This window comes from Petromyzon marinus, chromosome 29 (assembly GCF_048934315.1).
Source record: "Petromyzon marinus isolate PM22_M1 ecotype Great Lakes invasive population chromosome 29, UKy_Petmar_22M1.pri1.0, whole genome shotgun sequence".
Lineage (NCBI taxonomy): Eukaryota > Metazoa > Chordata > Hyperoartia > Petromyzontiformes > Petromyzontidae > Petromyzon > Petromyzon marinus.
The window spans coordinates 7,492,420-7,511,453 of record NC_133695.1 but is presented as its reverse complement, the minus strand read 5'-3'; the positions used below and the strand labels follow the sequence as shown (position 1 = coordinate 7,511,453).

Genomic DNA, 19,034 nt, shown 5'->3' with positions numbered 1-19,034 from the left:
GGGTTCAGGATCAGTTGAAGGGAGCGCAGTCCACACTGGCTTTCTGTACAGTCCGTAGTTTGGGATGCATGGCTACACAGGAACCAGCACTGTGGTCACACGGGTGTCCTCGAGGAGGAATGTCACAGCAAGGAGGTGCGATGTTTGTGTCTCCCTTGAGTCCACGAGCCCAGAGCCGATGTCTCGCTGTCGGAGTCACCTGAGCTGGCCTCACGTTACAGATTCCAAACCTGTCTTCCATGGCCAATCAGAGTGAATTATGTGATAATCATTTGACATGAGCGGAGTGATCAAGTAATTAACTCTTATTGTTCACGTGTCCGACTAAAGTTTGGCTCCCAATCCGCGGTGTTAATTGTCTCTGACCCATTGACATCTGGGCTTGAAATATTGATTACATTTAGAGGAATGCAAAGGCGCAGCCATGCAATGTCTTTCCAATGTCTTTGCTGGTGGAAGGGATCCAATAGAACGTGGCAATCCATTTCTTTTGGGGGGGGGGGGGTGCATATAATGTATGAGATTCCCTAGCTAGTACTTCTCATACTTGCCCAGCTAACATGAAGGCTCACCTCACCAGCCACAAGTTAACGCTCATTCCATTATGCTTCAACAATAATCCATGAAGATGTAGTCGGCCATGATGCTTGCAGAAATCAACCAAAGTTTAAATCGGGGTGAAATGGGTGACCTCAATGAAAAATAATGAGGCACAAAAGAAAAACTTCAAATTACAGTTTGCAGCCGGGACACGAAAATAATAGGACATCTTTCTCAAGAAGAAAATGGGTATGGAGCACGACTGATCATAGAATTACATCTCCCTGCTAAAAGGTATATAATTGATTCCAAGTAAAATGTTTCCTTTGCCAAGTTCAATCCACTGCTGGATGTAAGTTTGTCCAGTGTCAATGTTGTTGGCACGAACACGAATCTATCTCATTTGTTTGTGTTCGTTTATTTCTGTTACGTCCTTTAACAAAAATCACGGTTAAAGAAATTCCATAACCAAAAAGCAAACAGCTCAACTGTCTGTCCCACACCAGCTGAAAATCTTGTAATGTGTGATCAACTCCTCCATGTCAACCTTGCACCAATTGCTTACCAGATCCAAGTTAAACTGGATTATTTCGCACAGTGGATACATCACATAGTTCAGTAATTCAGCAACTCACTCCTCTAGTCGCTTCTCATTACAAACTTTAATTGCTCCATGATGGAGTTCACCATCGCCACCGGCTGCACACATTGTTCATGATGGCAGGGGTACGGGGACCGATCACGGTCATTTAAATAGGCGTTTTCCAACCGGTTGTGTTAATGCGGCAAGCGAATGAACATTTCGCACATTGTATGGCAGGGTTACATAAGACTAAACAAAACATTGGGCATGCTACCAATCTGCAATGATTGCAAGAAAAAAATATATTCCCAATTTGAATCCGGATGCTCCAGTTTGAGCTCTGGCAGAGCTGTTCGACTTTTCATGTGAGGCACCGACCTGCAGAAGCGGATATCGGAGCTACCCGATGCACTTTCCAACGCGCCCTGCCACCGACAGTAACGTTCATGTCACGACAGTCAAATTTATAGTTTTCCGAGCTGGAATTTAGTAAAAGTAAAATGCAGAACCGGATTTAATTATGGGCTTTTTGAATGTAATAATTGTTTACCGAGCAGCAACTCGGTACACTTGAGAAGCCGAATTAATCACCGCGGCATCACCAAGGTTGAAGGACACCGAAGTAAATGAGCCCGATGCACACGCGATGCTGAAGATGAATATATTCTGGAATGACCGAGTCAGCAGTGCTGCTCTCGTATCCCATTAACTTAGTCACGCCACGTTGAATGCGCATTCCAATTCACGTTTCATGTGAGCACCTCGCATCAGCGTAAACACTGTACTCCACGAGCTAAGTGTTTTTTAATATATAAAGAAACTTTCCATCAACGAGAAGGGAAAATAAAAACTCCTTGGGATAAAACTCGCATGCAGGGGATGTTTCACCGAGTGGCTCGAGCAGACACGTGACTGTGTACCTCGCCATCGATCACGTAGCCCCAGCTTCCACCACCCCTCTCCATTACACTCGCTTATATTACCCTTCTGAGGTTGCCACCTGTCCCGGTTTTCCCAGGACATGCCTTTTTTGTTGGTCGCTGTCCTGGGAATATCTGAGGCTTCCCACATTGACATTAAATGTCCCAGTTTTTGTCACTCGCATAAAAAACACCCTTTTAGACGATGCATCTCCGTGTAGTTCTCCACTAATCTGGCACATGATATTCTTATTCCTGCGTGTGCTGGCTATTTTGTAATTCAGGTGCCAACCGTAGAGGTCCCTGCTCTCACTCACACACCCCGCTGCCCACGACGAACGCCGCCCTCTGCCCGAGCCATGGAAGACACGTGACACCTCTGTTGACTCTGGTGGAGGGAGAAGACGTTTTTATCGCCAATAATGAAAAAAGCGTCAGCTGAAAATAACCTAAAAATCTCAAAATTCACCACAAATTTCTTTTTTAAAGCCCCCAATTTTTTCAGCTAAAACTTGGGAGGAGTAGTGATCAGTGCAGCACGGATAAATTTCAATAGTCACACGGGCAGCCAGATTCACAAACCCATGCAATTATTTGATAGAGTTGTGTGTAGGGTGTGCATGTGTGGTGTTTAGTGGGGTGTATTGAGATATGTGCAGGTGTGTGTGTTAAACAAATTAACTTGATCTTGATTGAGGTCTGCCCCGAGACCTCCGACCGTTGAGCCATGGGACACAATTCACATGGCCTCAAAGTGCAACGAGCCAATAGCAAGCACTGTGGTCATGTCACCGTCACTGAGTGTCGAATGGCGGCGGTTGTTGTTGTTGTGGATGGGTACGCGTGTGGGATATACAGAGGTGAAGACAGCATGTGTAGACGGAATGTGTAGAGCCTGTGTGTGAATGTGAGTATATTAACGTTTGTGGGTGTGTGTGTTTGTGGGCCCTGTGTGGTATATGTGGGTGTCATGATGTGTGCGGGTTTGTGGGGACCGAATGGGGTTGTAACGTGGAGTACGGCTGGACAGGGTGCGTTAAGACTCGAGAGACAGAAAAGCAGTCCTCACTAACGCTTGGTCATAATCAGCACAGCTGATGGAACCAACCCTGAAAAACACAGCACACACACAGAAACAAGTCACTTAGGAACTGCTCCAACAAGACATTCACATGATTTATTTTAAATACACTCGTAACAATGGAAGTCTGTGTAATTCATCCTACCTACGGACAGAATACTCTGGGCTTTCGTCATCCGAATTTAACTGGGATAAGCAACGGACAACTGCCTCTGCTCAGAATTTGCCAGGTCCCCCTTACACAAAAGAAAGATCCCATCTCGACGGCATTTAAAATAAAAATGTTTCCCCATTACGAATGATCGCTGCCAATCGTTGACACGCGCGGTGTGGCGCGGAGACAACGTATGTGTGTGGGCCCTGTGAGGTATATCTGGGTGTAATGCGTGTAGCAGCGCATATTACCAAGTTCGGAGAGGGGCTTCTCCATGTCTTCATCGCCGAACAGTCTCCGCGGGAAATTGGTGAGCAGCACGAAGGGGGTCGCCTCGTCCTGACGGTGCAGCTCCACAAAGAGCCGCACCGCCGCCAGCGTCTCCTTGGCCGCGAACGATTGCATCAGCTGGCTGCCGTCCGGCATGCGAACCTGGGAACCGCGAGGGCCGCGGGGGTCACGGCAGGGTCAAACATAGTCAGGAAAAAAGAAAAAATATGCAACGTTTAGTAAAACGGACTACGGGAATATCGTGGACCAATACTGTACAACGCATGGTAGCATTGCCATGTTGTGGTTACCGCAGTAAGTACCTGTATGCGGCACTGATCGTAGTCACGCTTGGGGGGGGAGGTGGTGGCGGTGGTCGAGGTGGGTGGCTCGCTGGTGGCAGGGGGCGCTGCAGTCCCCGCGGCGGGGACCGCCTCCGCTCCAGTCGCATCTCCGAACTGCGCGGCGACAGCGACGGTGTCGACGTTAACGCAGCGCACTCGGCGCAAACGAGAGCCAACGATCGACGAAAACCACCCTGTAGACTCCTACATCTCCTTGCCTTCCTCTCTCACAGCTCACCTATTCTCTGTTGCCTATTCTCTTCCTGATCCCTCCCCTCGCCCTTCCTTCCCGTCCCTCCCCTACCCCTTTGTGATCCCTAAGTACTTGTGGATATTTTTAGGGAGCGGTGGCGCAGCGGTTGATGTGCTGCGCTATGAACCGGGCAGAACGCGTTTCATTCCCGCCCATGGCCAGCACCAGTGACAATTAACTGATCTGGTCTTGGGCCTCCCCGAAGTCGACTCGGCCTCAAATGAGTAGCGAGTACGGTGTGTCAACATCGCCGCTCGGGTGACGTGCTGGTCTTCATAGGTGTTCGCTAATAGCACTTGCCCCTACAGTGTAAGGGAATCTTTGTCTTTGTACAGTCTGTTCTCCTATAATGTGGTAGTTTTGCTCCTGAACACTGCATTATTGAGAAATCGCGTTAAAATAAATAATATATATAGGGTAAAGCATAGTCCGCGATAACACGAGATGTGTATGCAGGCTGAAGAAAGACTGAAGCGCATGGGTAACATCAAGAAGCATCCAGCAGCATCTCGCCTTGTATCATGCTACGCCGAGGCAGCCGTAAAACCGCTTAATCCTACTCGCGCGACATAGTTACGTTTACTCAATCGCGTTTAATCCAATTTGCATCCGAGTTATAAAAATGTGTTCCTGAATACATTCGTCGCGTTATATCCAATTCGCGTTATAAAAACCTGCTTCATATGCATTTCTATTTCCCAAAATCAAGTCCACGAGAAGATGCCGCCACCACAGAGCTCACCTTTCTGGCCCTCTCTGCCTTGTCACGAGCGATCTTCTCCCGCACTCGCTCCCTAACAAAACACAGCAGCAGCAGCGGCGGCAGCATCAGCGATCTCATCATCCGCAAACAAGCAGCGACGCACTCGCCGCTCTCACAGATAAGCAGGTGGCATAGTAAAGGCAACACAGGCACACAGTGAAGGGGAAAAAGAAACAAACTCAGGTTTAAATCTCCCGGCCTCAATGGGAGAGTAAAAATAACAATGATTTGCAGGCTTTGCCAATCCATTGCTAGATAAAGAGGGCTGTTTAATCATACTTCACAACGCTGGTCAGTGTGGTTGGTGAAGGCGGGGAGCATATGCATGAGAACAATGGATTTTGCTACAATGACCTCTGACCAATTTAAGAGTGACCTTTGAACCTGGTAAGCAGCTGCCCTACACAGCGATGACCGCGGCACGCTGGGCATGTGCGTGTGCTCGCGTGTACCTGGGTACACTGGGGAGCCAGCCATCTCAGCCAGTCGGCCCACAACACCTGGGTCTGTCCCGTTCCCTCCCTACCAGCAGCGAGGCTTCCACACTTCACACGAAAGCTTTCAAGTTAATCTGTCCTGGGACAAGCGCTGTGGCAACACCGCCATCACTTAGTGGTGAATTGTGGCCATTGCCATTGTGTGCGGGCACGTCTGTGTGCGCGCACTTGTGTGTGCACGTGTGTGTGCACGTGTACGCGGGTGTGTGGGGGGAGCGGGAGTGTAGTAGTTAGCGCACTGTGCTACGAACCCCGTGAACTGAATTTGATTCCCACTCATGGCCAACACCAATGACGATTATCTGAACAAGTCCTGGGCCTCCCCTAAGTCCACTTAGCCTCAAATGAGTACCAGATGCGGTGTGCAAAATCATCGCCACGGGGGAGACAAGAGCGGCCGAGCATGGTTCTGGCCACCCAGCCCCTCGTGTGCCATACCGGCCTAACAGCACTTGCCCCAACAGCCTATTAAGGCTATACGGAGAATCTTTGTCTTTTTATGCACGTGTGTGCACGTGTGTGTCTGTGCGCGCGAGGCTCGCTCTCACTTCGCCATCCTCTCCTCGTCCTTCTCGCGCTTTCGCTCCTCCACCAGCTTGCGCATCTCCTCCTCCTGCATGCGCGTGCGGATGCTCGCCAGCTCCTGGCCGTGCTTGCGCCGCTGCTTCTCGCGCTCGATCTCCTCCTGCCGCTCCTTCTCCTCGCGCTCCAGACGCTTCTGCCGTAGCTTCTCTTCGAGTCTGTGGCGTGGTGGCATTACGGATGTCAACGTACGTGCGTGGCGCTCAAGGCGTATCACAATTACCCCCCCCACCAACCCCCTGGCAATCTGATACTATTGTCACGATTCAGGGTTGGGATTCCCTTTAATAATTTGGTTTTGTCCCCAAAATACTTCCCAGTTTGCTTCGTGTCTGTTTTGCTGTGTCAGTTATACAGCCTCAATCGCTTCACTCCCTTCAATGTAGCAGCAGCAAATCATGTACACACGTTTGCATACATCGCAAATACTAAATTTTCCACGTGCACTAAAATTAATGTAAAGCGTGTACCGTGAGCTCAAGAACCTGAACTTCCTTTTTAAGTTCAAATTGTACGAGTGTTAAAATCGCTGCTGCACATAGAGAGGTGCCGCCATCTACAGCTACCTCCTCCATAAGTGGAGAGTCGAGTTGTCTCCTTGGACCGAGGTGAATACAACCATCACTCACTGACCACTGCTCAACACGCACACTGGGACTCCACAAAGCACCATCACTCCCGACTGGTAGGCTGTCCGTCTGGGAAACATAGCGCCTTCGTGATTGCACTACGCGATAAGAATTGTAAAAATGTACTCAATTATAATTATTATAAACTCGTTCTGTCGTTTTTCAAATGCCGCATGAAAGCAGAACACCACCTCTGCAGCTGCTGCTGGCGCTCCTCCTCGGTGAGCATCTTCTTAGGCTCCTGTCCCTCGGCACCGTCCTCGGACTCTGTGGTTCAGGCATATTCACCACACCGTGGGGGCGCTGCGAGACGTTGCACCGGCACCGCGCTGGGACCGCACCGCGCGGGGCGACCGGGCGGCTCGGGGGTTCAGGCCAGCACCACTGAGAGCATGCATGACCCCGAGACGATTGTAATCGAATCCGGTCGAGGCAAGGACCCGATCTCGTGCACCCTGCTGCACCGTGCGCCAATTTGGTGAGCGCAGTGTTTCTCAACTCTAGTCCGCTCAACTCCCCGCCACCATCCACCGTTTCGTGATGACTAATCTTTCCTGTTCTTATATTCAACCTGGCATTGTCCCCACTCATGTGGCAGGCGGGGGGGTCTGCCTTCCCAACCCTCTTCCTGCACTCCCTCCCATCCTGCGGTCATCCCCATGTCCACTCCACAGTTGTTCACATCTCAGTGCCGAAACTGCCCGGGTAGGACTGGAGGAGTCACGGCGCGATTCACCCTGGTCTACCGGTGAACCATAAAATATTCGGTGAGAAATTAAGCCCCGGTAAATGATGGAAAGCTGCACCGTGGGGAATCGCAAGAGGGGGTCATTAAAGGGGCTCATTAGAGGGGATCGTTAGAGGGCTCATGAAGAGGGGATCCTTAGATGGCTCGTGCGAGTGCTCGTTAGAGTCGTGGTCAATACCTCCGGGATCCCCGTCCCCCTCTTGGCGCTGGGCGGCGAGTGCCGACTCGGTGGAGAGGCTGAGTGTGGGCGGCGTGGGCGCCGCCGCAGAGTCCACGACATTCCCCTGGGGCGGAACGTATGGCTCGTCGATGTCCGCGTCCTCCGAGTGCTCAAACAGCCTTGGGGGGAAACGAGCACGATAAAGGTGCAGCCCTGCAACTGCTCGCTCGCGCAACTGCTGGTGGAAGGTCCTCTAGCGATTCCCCTCTCGGGGGTTATTGGCCTGCTTTTCCATGCTAGAAGAGTAGCTCGTTTTGGAAGAAGTGCGAGTCCCACACTTGACTCCACCACACCCGACCTGCCAATTGATTGCGGTGAACCAATTTATACTGTTGGGTGGACAAAGGGCAGAGCATTTAAGAAACTTGCGTCATTTTTTCTACTGCCGCGCCGGGAGATCAAACCGGCAACGTCCGGATTGCAAGTCCAGTGTGCGAACCAATACACCACCACAGCTTCCTGGGGAATGCACAAAGACAAATATCCTCCATAACACCCTCAATAGACAAGTGGGGCAAGTAGTGCTGTATGTCTTCTTTCCTCTTCCAAGCCAAGAGGCACAGAATACAAGAACATGGCCCCAAGTGTGGTTAAACAAATGTGACAAACCGCTGGAACAACAGCAGTGGAGTTTGTGCTGTGTTTCGGTTGCTCCCGAGTGTTGTTCGGCACGCTGTCAGACACCGTGCCGAACTGTCAGAATCTTTATCTATCCTGGAGGAATTCGATGACCTATGAAGCTCTTTTTCACAGATCTCCAGCAGGGGCTTGTCAGCAAGTTACAACAACAGCAAACAATACAACAGCACGCGGGGAGAACCAGAAAACACATCAGAGGGCTACTCGGCACAACCGCCAAAACCCATGCAGCAGCATTACAGCAGTGGATTACTCATGGCTGATGATGACAATGGTTTTGCGCGACGTACCAGTCCATGGCGAGATTCACTCCTTGGTTTCCAGTCACCGCCAGCGCTTTCTCTCTGCACAAACATCGACAAGTTGTTATCCCAGATTGTCGTCCTCTTCTCTGCGGTCACAGCACTCCACTGGCAAGCCGACAGGCTCAGGACCAAATCCAGAGCATGGGTCGACTCGGCCCAGTGTTCATTCGGGTCTGATAAAATAGCTACCACTTTAAAGGAAATCACCAGCAAAATCACGAAGCACAACACCAATTTAAAATGGAAGTGGCCAATAACACATAGAGCAAAGTCTATTGGTCTCCATGCAAATCTCTATTTGAGTCTCTTGGGCTCTATGCGAGTCAATTGGTCTCTATGCGAGTCTCGTCAGTCTCTATGTTGGCAAATGAGTCTCGTGCGAGTCTGTGAGTCAATATGTGAGTGTACGGATCTCTGTGTGATTCTACGGGTCCCTACGTGTGTCAATATAATGCAATGTGGATTTATAGAGCATATAAATGTGACCACATCTCGAGACGCTGTACAGGAGCATTGTTATTTTGTAGAGAGAATTGGGGAGGTCTTGAGTTTGATCTTCAACGGGGGAATGGAGTCGACAGCTCGGAAGGCGTGGGGGAAATTAATTTAAAACCTGATCACGCGGCCGAGTTTGTGATTTGCCAGGAGAGGAGTCGCCACTGCCAGCAGGGTGCCCAGGTGAAACAAAAACTAAACTACAGTATATATATTTTTTTTTACCAGGTAAGAACCACTGATCTATACAGCTCTGTTTCAGAAGCGACCTGGTCACAATTGATAGCTCAACGCAAGTGGCTTATCATGTGGAAATCTACAGCAGTCAAACACTCTAAACGCATGCTGATTCTAAATGTATAAGGGCAAACCAGAGGACCCGGAGAAAAATCCACATGACCACGGGGAGAACATGCAAACCCAAAGTATACAGGCGTCAGGGTCGGGATCGAAACCACGACCCCCTGTATACCACGCGAGGGATTTAACATTTCGCCACCAGGTGAGTGGAGGGCGGGAGGCTCACGCGCGGTTCCTGGGGAACCCCATCTCCATGAGGCTGTCCAGGGACGTGGTGTCACACATGGTGCCGGGAATCTCAGCGCCCACCCCGGGGAGTGCAGTCCAAGAACGCTGCTATAGGTCCTGCTGGTGAAAGCGACACGAGGCATGGAGCAGCGTCAAACAATTTGACATTCTGAGTAGTGATAGACGAGAGGGTTTAAAGGCCCGGCCTTGCAACGACTTGCCCACGCCACTGCTGCCCTCCTCTTGAGGGTATGTGGTCTACTCTTCAACATAGGCCAAACGAACTGGAAGAGGTGCCCACACGTTATCTTACCAGACGCGACCTGGCGATCGAGTGTGGTGAGCCCATTCACACTGCTGGCTGGACATGCGGGTGGTGGTGGTGGGAAGATTTAAGAAACGTAACCAAAGGATCGAACAAACGACCTCTGGATCGCGAGTCGAGTGTGCCAACTATAGCACCGCTGTGGCAGCATCCCCTGGGGCACCACTTCGTGTGCGGAAAAACACAAGAGCTGGTTTCGATGCATTAACAACACAGCAATCCACCCGGCAACGGCCTAAAAACCAGAGCCGCTTCCACCGTTCCATCTCCTCGGTGGTGACATCCCTCCACAGGACATGTCTTAGTCCTCGGCTGCTCACTCCATTCGTCGTTGTTGTTATTACGATTGACTCTTGACCATCCGAGGCATCACCGCTTCCCGACCTAACCCCGCTCATCTCTTCGAGAGAGTTTAAACAACTGCAGTGCACGCGGTAGCAGCCGGCAGCCTGCGCGCGCGTCTCTAAAGTTGCTTCTGTTCCATTTTCCTCGTGGACTCTCAGACCCCGAGACCGATCGGAGCGAAAATAAACTCGCGCGGTGGGGGGGGGAGGACGAGGCCCTCCGCCTGTGTATATCCCTTCATGTCAAGTGGCGAACAAGAGTTCGGGCGGCGGTGAAAATTCCACGTTTATATGGCAAGAACCAGTCCATCCATAAGGCCAACGTCACCTCCACACCTGGTGTCGCGCGGCTCCCGGGAAAACCCCCCCGGCGCGTCTTGCTCACCTCACTGCGGTATCCTCCTCCTCGTCGTCGTCGTCACGAACGATGACAGCAGATGAGGTGGTACCTACCCTGCTGATGATCCCGACGATGACGATGAACAATGATGGTGATGAGGAGAGGCGCGAGGTCGGAACACGAAGAGCCCGGTGCTCGGTTCCGCACGCGTTTCCAGCCGGATGGGGAAGCGCGGTGGACCCGCAGGGGAGGGGGGGGAGATCTCGCGAGACTCCGCGCGAGATTGCGCAGCCGCGCTTCGGGACGTCATCGATGTAACCAGAGGCGCATTATGACGTCAGGCGCGCGTGACGTCACCGCCACGTGTGACGTCACCCCCACCCCCGCGCGTTCGGTCCCGCCTGTGACACCGCACAATGACGTTCGGCAACGTGACGTCATCGCTCGATGGCGCGTCCATCCAAATCGTACAACAGGATCCTTAAAAAAATGTTAACACTTTTTGGGACTATCGTTTTTAATGGCTAAATAAGGTATTATAATACACTACAACATAACAAATGTATGTTAATAGCTTCACAGAGTATCCCACTTGTTGCACCCATCATTGTCAACACGTGGCCTAGAATCTTCTCCAGGTGGTCCTCCAGAGCCTGGAGGCAGCAGCACATTTCTTGTGGTTATTGTTGCAAAATTCTCAAAATGTTAGAAACATTTTTTAAAGCACCCTGTACAATGCGCAAGTGTCCGTCAAACGAATACTGCCAACAGTGCTTTCTCTATGAATTCCTGCTGCAGTCACGAAAGCTTTAAGTCAAGATTTAATTTTCGACTTAAAGCTTTCGTGACTGCAAGGATTCATCATCTTTGGTTCTTTCGGTAAAGTCACATAAAATGAGAATAAAATAATAAATTGATAAAATAAAATAACACAATAAAATTCTCACCACGTTTCGGCCACAACACAAGCGGCCTTCATCAGGTGAAGGGACGAGACTGTCTGGAGGACAGCGCTGGAGTGAAAAAGGCACGCTCAGATCACGACCTTTAAGCTGTGTGAGAAGAAACAAAGCGCCTTGACAAAGGAATTAGCATATAATTTAGCATTGAAATGGCTGAGTGATTAGCTTGTGACTGGTCACAGAAATGGCTATGTTAAAGTTAAAGCATACACATCCGCAAAGGCACCCCTTGACAAAGGAATTAGCATAGAATTTAGCACTGAAATAGCTAAGTTAAAGTATACACATCCGCAGAGACACCCCTTGACAAAGGAATTAGCATAGATATAGGAATAGGTTTTACCCTTTTAACTGGCACAAAAACTGACACCTTTATTCAAGGCATCATGTTTGCAATGAACACAACACAAGCAGTCAAAATGCAAACAAAAAAGACAACTCTGATAATATGCACTGTCCTTGAATTTGATTGGTCCACACCCGAGACAGCTTTTCTTAGAGCCTAGTCTCCATTTGTGTTGGACCAGAAGACGCCAAAAGGCGTACAACTCAAAAACAGCGCACTATCAGAGTATTGAGGGCTCGGGGTGAGCATTAACATTATGAGACCTCCTTTGCCAGAAACAAGATATAGGAATAGGTTTAACCCTTTTAACTGGCACAAAAACTGACACCTTTATTCAAGGCATCATGTTTGCAATGAACACAACACAAGCAGTCAAAATGCAAACAAAAAAGACAACTCTGATAATATGCACTGTCCTTGAATTTGATTGGTCCACACCCGAGACAGCTTTTATTAGAGCCTAGTCTCCATTGGTGTTGGACCAGAAGACGCCAAAAGGCGTACAACTCAAAAACAGCGCACTATCAGAGTATTGATGGCTCGGGGTGAGCATTAATATTATGATACATCCTTTGCCAGAAACAAGATATAGGAATAGGTTTTACCCTTTTAACTGGCACAAAAACTGACACCTTTATTCAAGGCATCATGTTTGCAATGAATACAACACAAGCAGTCAAAATGCAAACAAAAAAGACAACTCTGATAATATGCACTGTCCTTGAATTTGATTGAAATAGCTGAGTGATTAGCTTGTAACTGGTCACAGAAATAGCTATGTTAAAGTCAGAGCATATACATTCACCGAGGCACCTAGTACAAATCAAACAGGATAATTTAGCATTGAAATAGCTAGGCGAATTTAGCATTGAAATAACTGAGTGATTAGCTTGTGACTGGTCACGGAAATGGCTATGTTGAAGTCAAGGCCTACACATCTGAGCTATTCACAGTAACTGGGTATACAATACAATATATAATGAATACTATATAGTGAACCAATAAAAAACTAAAATATAAATTACCTCAATGTTATCAATAAACTCTATATTCTCCAATCAGCTAAGTTACCAATAATAAGTCGTTATATATCAATGCTATATGGCGAAAAAATGGGTGGATTCTTACCCTCAACTTTACCAACATGGATAGCTACGGGTCCCGTTCAGATGGACGAGTTCATCCATGGTCGGAACAGAGGAGGGGGAGAGAGACAGCTGCGAGGCGCTGTTATACTCCATGTTGTAAACCATACCATTAACCGTGGTGTGAGAGGTATTAAGAGTCAATGCCAGCGAAAGAGCTGCGGTCTGAAGGTCATCGTAAAATACAATTAATTAAGAACGGAAGTTTTGATTTAAAGCTTTCGTGACTGCAGTAATTCATATTCTTAGTTCTTTCGGTAAAGTCACGTTGAAGGGAAACAATAAAATAATAAAATATATAAAACAATAAAAAAAATTATCACGACGTTTCGACCATAACACAAACGGTCGTCATCGTTTGTGTTATGGTCGAAACGTCGTGAGAATTTTTTATAGTTTTATATATTTTTTATTATTTTATTATTTCCCTTCAACGTGACTTTACCGAAAGAACTAAGAATAAGAACGGAAATGGTTTAAAACATCTTTCCAATGGTTACTAATGCAAAACGAATTCTAGCTAGAACTAGCTTCGCTCTTATCTCGAAAAAAATCAGACTTACACGCACCGAACTCGATCAGTTAGACAAGACACTCTACAAATCACACTTAACATTGACAGCAACAATGTCTACATCAGATTGGGAACATGTAGACAATATGACTACCTCTTCGGCTGCCACTATGTCGACCAAATGTAGGGACAATTTGATTTCCAAATTCAATCACCTCTCCAGCAAAAAATCGGATCCACACACCGAAAAGATAGACGTCAACAAAGTCGTAATTAATCGCAGTAACAGTTCCATTTCTGTTGGTCTGAAATCCGTTTTAGCTAAAGGTCTAAACTTTGCTGTCACACCGAGACACTTACCGGTTAATGATATCATTGCCCATGTCGACGTTGCACTCAAGGGCTTGAGTCACATCTCTGCAGACGTAGCAAGATCTGAAATCGCTGCAACCCTCAAAAACGCTAAGTTGCCACCCAGCAACATCAGCAAAGACGAACGTTTTGAATTATCTCAATTAAAAAAGAGAGATGATATTGTCGTCCTCTCAGCCGACAAGGACAATGCCCACTGTCATCATGGACAAAACAGAATATAACAACAAAATTCAAGAACTACTCAACGATGGCAGCTATACAAAAATAAAAAGAGATCCCACCAACAGCCTGGTTACCAAAACGAACAAAATCATCTCTGATTCAACAGCATTAATTGATGAGACCAAACAGTTCTCGTTGAAACCCTCTGCTGCCAGACCACCAAGATTATATGGCCTTCCAAAGATACACAAAGAAGATACACCCCTTCGTCCCATCGTCTCTACTATCAACTCCCCCACCTATAAACTGGCACGTTTTCTTGCTGATATACTGCGACCTTTCACTGGAAAACCACCTCTGCGGTACTAAATTCTACTCACCTGGTATCGACAATCAAAGGCATTTTCCTGTCCCCAGACGACCGGCTTGTCAGTTTTGATGTGGTGTCCTTGTTCACCAAAGTCCCGGTACCTGACACCATCGCTATCATTGAAGACCTGGTTCATCAAGGCCTGCATACTGATGTACCCCCCCTGGTGAGACATTGCTTAACCAACATATACTTCACCTGGAATGGAACTTTCTACAAACAAACTGAGGGCACCCCAATGGGCTCCCCCCTATCTCCGATTGTAGCCAACGTATTCATGGAAAATTTTGAAACTGACGCCATCCAGACTGCCACTCTACGCCCGACCTTATGGAAGAGGTATGTGGATGACACCTTTGTCATCTGGCCACATGGCCAGCCTGCTCTAGACCAATTCCGCGACCACATCAATTCCATACACCCAGCCATCAGATTTACCATGGAGGTCGAAAAAGATGGCAAACTACCCTTTTTGGATGTCTTAATTGAAAGGAGACATGATGGTTCAATGAGCCACTCTGTCTACAGGAAAGCTACCCATACAGATGCTTACTTGAAACCGGATTCCCACCACCATCCATCCCAGAAGAACTCCCTCATCAAGACTCTATACCATAGAGCCAAATGCATTTCCGACCAGGAACACATTACCAGTGAACTCAAGCACGTACACCAGGCTCTCAGGGCTAATAGTTACTCCGACTACACAATCCGCAAAGCCATCACTCCAGTCATGAAGAAGGATCCTCTTGTGGAGCCACTCAAAACCATCACCTTACCCTACATTGCAGGGGTCACTAAAAATATCTCCAAAATCCTGAATAAACACAAGATCCAGGTCCGATTAAACACAGTACATAAAATCCGTGATCTAGTTCCATCTGTAAAAGATGCTGTTCCAGACATACAGTACCCGGGCGTTTACAAACTAAAGTGCCTCTGTGGTAGTAGCTACATTGGAGAAACCAAACGACATATCTCGGACCGCATCCGCGAACATAAAGCAGACTTGAAACACGGTAGAACGAACTCCTCTGCCGTGGCATATCACTGTTATAATTCAGTGGGCTCACATGACATTGACTTCTCCAAGACGGAGGTTCTTTGCAAACCAACCGGCTACCATGAGAGATTCGTTCATGAGGCCATTCACATATACAAGCACAGAGACAATTTCAACCGAGAAGATGGATTCTGGCTTAGTAACCATTGGAAAGATGTTTTAAACCATTTCCGTTCTTAATTAATTGTATTTTACGATGACCTTCAGACCGCAGCTCTTTCGCTGGCATTGACTCTTAATACCTCTCACACCACGGTTAATGGTATGGTCTACAACATGGAGTATAACAGCGCCTCGCAGCTGTCTCTCTCCCCCTCCTCTGTTCCGACCATGGATGAACTCGTCCGTCTGAACGGGACCCGTAGCTATCCGTGTTGCTAAAGTTGAGGGTAAGAATCCACCCATTTTTTCGCCATATAGCATTGATATATAACGACTTATTGTTGGTAGCTTAGCTGATTGGAGAATATAGAGTTTATTGATAACATTGAGGTAATTTATATTTTAGTTTTTTATTGGTTCACTATGTAGTATTCATTATATATTGTATTGTATACCCAGTTACTGTGAATAGCTCAGATGTGTAGGCCTTGACTTCAACATAGCCATTTCTGTGACCAGTCACAAGCTAATCACTCAGTTATTTTAATGCTAAATTCGCCTAGTTATTTCAATGCTAAATTCTCCTGTTTGATTTGTACTAGGTGCCTCTGTGAATGTGTATGTTCTGACTTTAACATAGCTATTTCTGTGACCAGTTACAAGCTAATCACTCAGCTATTTCAATGCTAAATTCTATGCTAATTCCTTTGTCAAGGGGTGTCTCTGCGGATGTGTATACTTTAACTTAGCTATTTCAATGCTAAATTCTATGCTAATTCCTTTGTCAAGGGGTGCCTTTGCGGATGTGTATGCTTTAACTTTAACATAGCCATTTCTGTGACCAGTCACAAGCTAATCACTCAGCTATTTCAATGCTAAATTCTATGCTAATTCCTTTGTCAAGGCGCTTTGTTTCTTCTCACACAGCTTAAAGGTCGTGATCTGAGCGTGGCTTTTTCACTCCAGCGCTGTCCTCCAGACAGTCTCGTCCCTTCACCTGATGAAGGCCGCTTGTGTTGTGGCCGAAACGTCGTGAGAATATTATTGTGTTATTTTATTTCATCAATTTATTATTTTATTCTCATTCTACGTGACTTTACCGAAAGAAACAAAGAAGATCAAGATTTAATGCTTTCTCTTTTGAGAGGGAACATTTCACGGGAAGTTCCCGCATTTCTCAAACAGTAACAAGTTTTTTTTTTTGCCCCAAAGCAATGGGAGCGAAAAATCGTCCGCGAGATGGGGTTCCCACAATTACATTTCCATTTTTAAAGCGACGTTAACGCCCGACGCCGTCGTCACTTTAAAGCCAGCGCCGATGGCTTCAACGCGGTGACGTATTGCCCGTGATGCTGAAGGGACGGCGAAATGACGTCATCGCGCCGAACGCGCGCGGATGGGGGGCTAGTTGCGGTGATGTCACCGCGCATGTCTACGCGATGACATCACCCGCATCCGAGAACGTTGAGCCGTGCGTGATGAATTTCGCGCCTATACGTGCGCGAGCAGTGATCGTGGTGAAATATTTGTGACCTTCTTCTTTGGTTCTTTCGGTAAAGTCACGTAGAATGAGAATAAAATAATACAATAAAACAATAAAATTCTCACGACGTTTCGGCCACAACACAAGTAGCCGTCCTCAGGTGAAGAAACAGGACAGTCCAGAAGACAGCGCTTGAGTGAAACGTCGTGAGAATTACATTGTTTTATTTTATTATTTTATTCTCATTCTACGTGACTTTACCGAAATAACCAAAGAAGATTAATCCTTGCAGTCACGAAAGCTTTAAATCGAAATTTATTTGTGACCGCTCAGTGAAAATTTGTCGTCGGTAATATAAGACGTCATTGGAGATATCAGTCAATATTTCAATAATAATAAAAAACTCAATGACACCGAAATTATAGCTACAATCCCAGACGGTCGTACAGAGAAATTGATTTTTCAGGTCCATACGGCGCACAGCCGTTTCATTGCGGGCACATTTTTTCGTCAATTTGTGTTTGTCCCTTGTGATGGGACTTTGTAGGATGAACGTTGAGATTTATAAGGGGCACGGGATGACCAATAAGGTCTGAATTGGTTTGTAATAAAGTAGGGCGCTGATAATGGGTTCACAGGTATGTGAAAAAAATACATCATAGGAAACGTTTCAGGCAATGGACCCTTTTTCATACTTTCCAAGGCCACTGTGGAAAATTAAATTCAAGGCCACAAATGGAAATGTTTAAAATAAACTACCCAGTATTGGTGCGACTGTGGTCGTCCAGAAGAGACCGTACAGCGTACAACGACGAAATGCCCCGATCCACGGACGCTAAAGGAGACATCACAGCGAAACAACTCCGCTGCCCCTGGACGCGGTTGTCTGACTTGAGGCCAGCTCATTGTGAAATTAAAGTTGTCGCTCTGCGTCTCTATCAGTCATACGGTACGCCGAGTGTGCTATTTGTATTTGTGGCATCACTGCCAACGCAACGGCAGCAGCAGCGTCACCAGATCATTTGAGCAGCCAGCGTGTGTGGATGAGGTTATGGTCAAATCACCGCCACGACCCTCGCTCTGGTGAGGGTTTGGTGAGTGTTGGAGCCTCCACGTTGCCACTTGGAGGCGCCACATGGTCGGGCAAGGAGGAGACAGACCACGGCGGAGGGGAGGGGGGTGATAGCCGTGACGCTAACGTCGGTGGCAAGTGATCGCTGCGCCTCCCTCAGGTCGACTTCGCCATAAATGAGTACCTCGTGCAATGTATAAAACCTCAGCGCTAGGGAGATAAAAAGACGGCCGTTCGTTGTTTTCCGGCCACACCACCCTCTCGTGCGCTGTCCCTACTTTCAGCCGACAGCACTTGTCCCCAACAGTCAATTGCAGGCTACATGGGGGGACTTTTTATTTTGTGCCATGCTAGTAAATGTGGCAATGTGTAATAATAATTAATAATTATTCTACTTGTTTGTCTAGGAGAGCATCATTGAGTCTCAAGACTATTTTTTACAGGAGGGTCCCACCAAGTTTTTTCACAGTAGGGAGCGATGGTGCCGCGTGTGCGATCACAATTGATTTGTGGGGTGTAAATGTTTCATAATTGGGAATGTTTGGACAGTACCAGTTCCACTGCGCGTGTGTGGGTTTAACTATCACGATAATCCGCGTGTGGATACTGACCCCGAGCAAAGCAATTAGCAGGATCTGGAGAGGAAAAGAAACCATTAAAGAATGGACATTTTGCTGTCTCTATTGCACAGTTTTGTTCGCCCCATCATTCTAAGTGGAACAGAATATGTATCGCATATCACCATCACATTCGGCCGTGGTCCATCCACTGCTGGATGAAGGCCTCCTCCCCAAGGCGCCGCCATCTCTCACGGTGCCGTGGTTATGTATCGATCCACCAAGCAACAAGCTGCACACGAGCGGATTTCATCGGAGGACGG

The 19,034-nt window shown here is 47.6% G+C and overlaps 1 protein-coding gene across 4 annotated transcripts; it reads right to left on the bottom strand.

The window, feature by feature from the left end:
- Positions 1-1,183: 1,183 nt before the first annotated feature.
- UBXN1 (UBX domain protein 1) lies at positions 1,184-10,850 on the bottom strand. 4 transcript variants are annotated; one of them, XM_032962767.2, is made up of 10 exons: positions 10,606-10,850; positions 9,550-9,671; positions 8,514-8,567; positions 7,543-7,703; positions 6,808-6,883; positions 5,954-6,145; positions 4,888-4,939; positions 3,872-4,006; positions 3,530-3,710; positions 1,184-3,152 (listed from the first exon to the last, which is right to left on the bottom strand). In XM_032962767.2, the coding sequence occupies exons 2-10, from the start codon at positions 9,606-9,608 to the stop codon at positions 3,112-3,114; spliced, it is 951 nt and encodes a 316-aa protein (XP_032818658.2). In that variant the 5' UTR covers positions 9,609-9,671; positions 10,606-10,850; the 3' UTR covers positions 1,184-3,111. The 4 variants fall into 4 exon arrangements, with proteins under 4 accessions (XP_032818658.2, XP_075926655.1, XP_075926654.1 ...); XM_076070540.1 differs by having other exon boundaries at positions 10,674-10,850; XM_076070539.1 differs by having other exon boundaries at positions 9,550-9,668; positions 10,674-10,850.
- Between the last annotated feature and the right edge of the window lie 8,184 nt (positions 10,851-19,034).

Coding starts and splice junctions, on each gene's coding strand:
- UBXN1 (XM_032962767.2), bottom strand. CDS start 9,608: ATGTGTGACACCACGTCCCTGGACAGCCTCATGGAGATGGGGTTCCCC. Junction 6,884..7,542: donor GGGGGACGGGGATCCCGGAG/GTATTGACCACG, acceptor CCTGAACCACAG/AGTCCGAGGACGGTGCCGAG. Junction 4,007..4,887: donor AGGCAGAGAGGGCCAGAAAG/GTGAGCTCTGTG, acceptor GTCGCCGCGCAG/TTCGGAGATGCGACTGGAGC.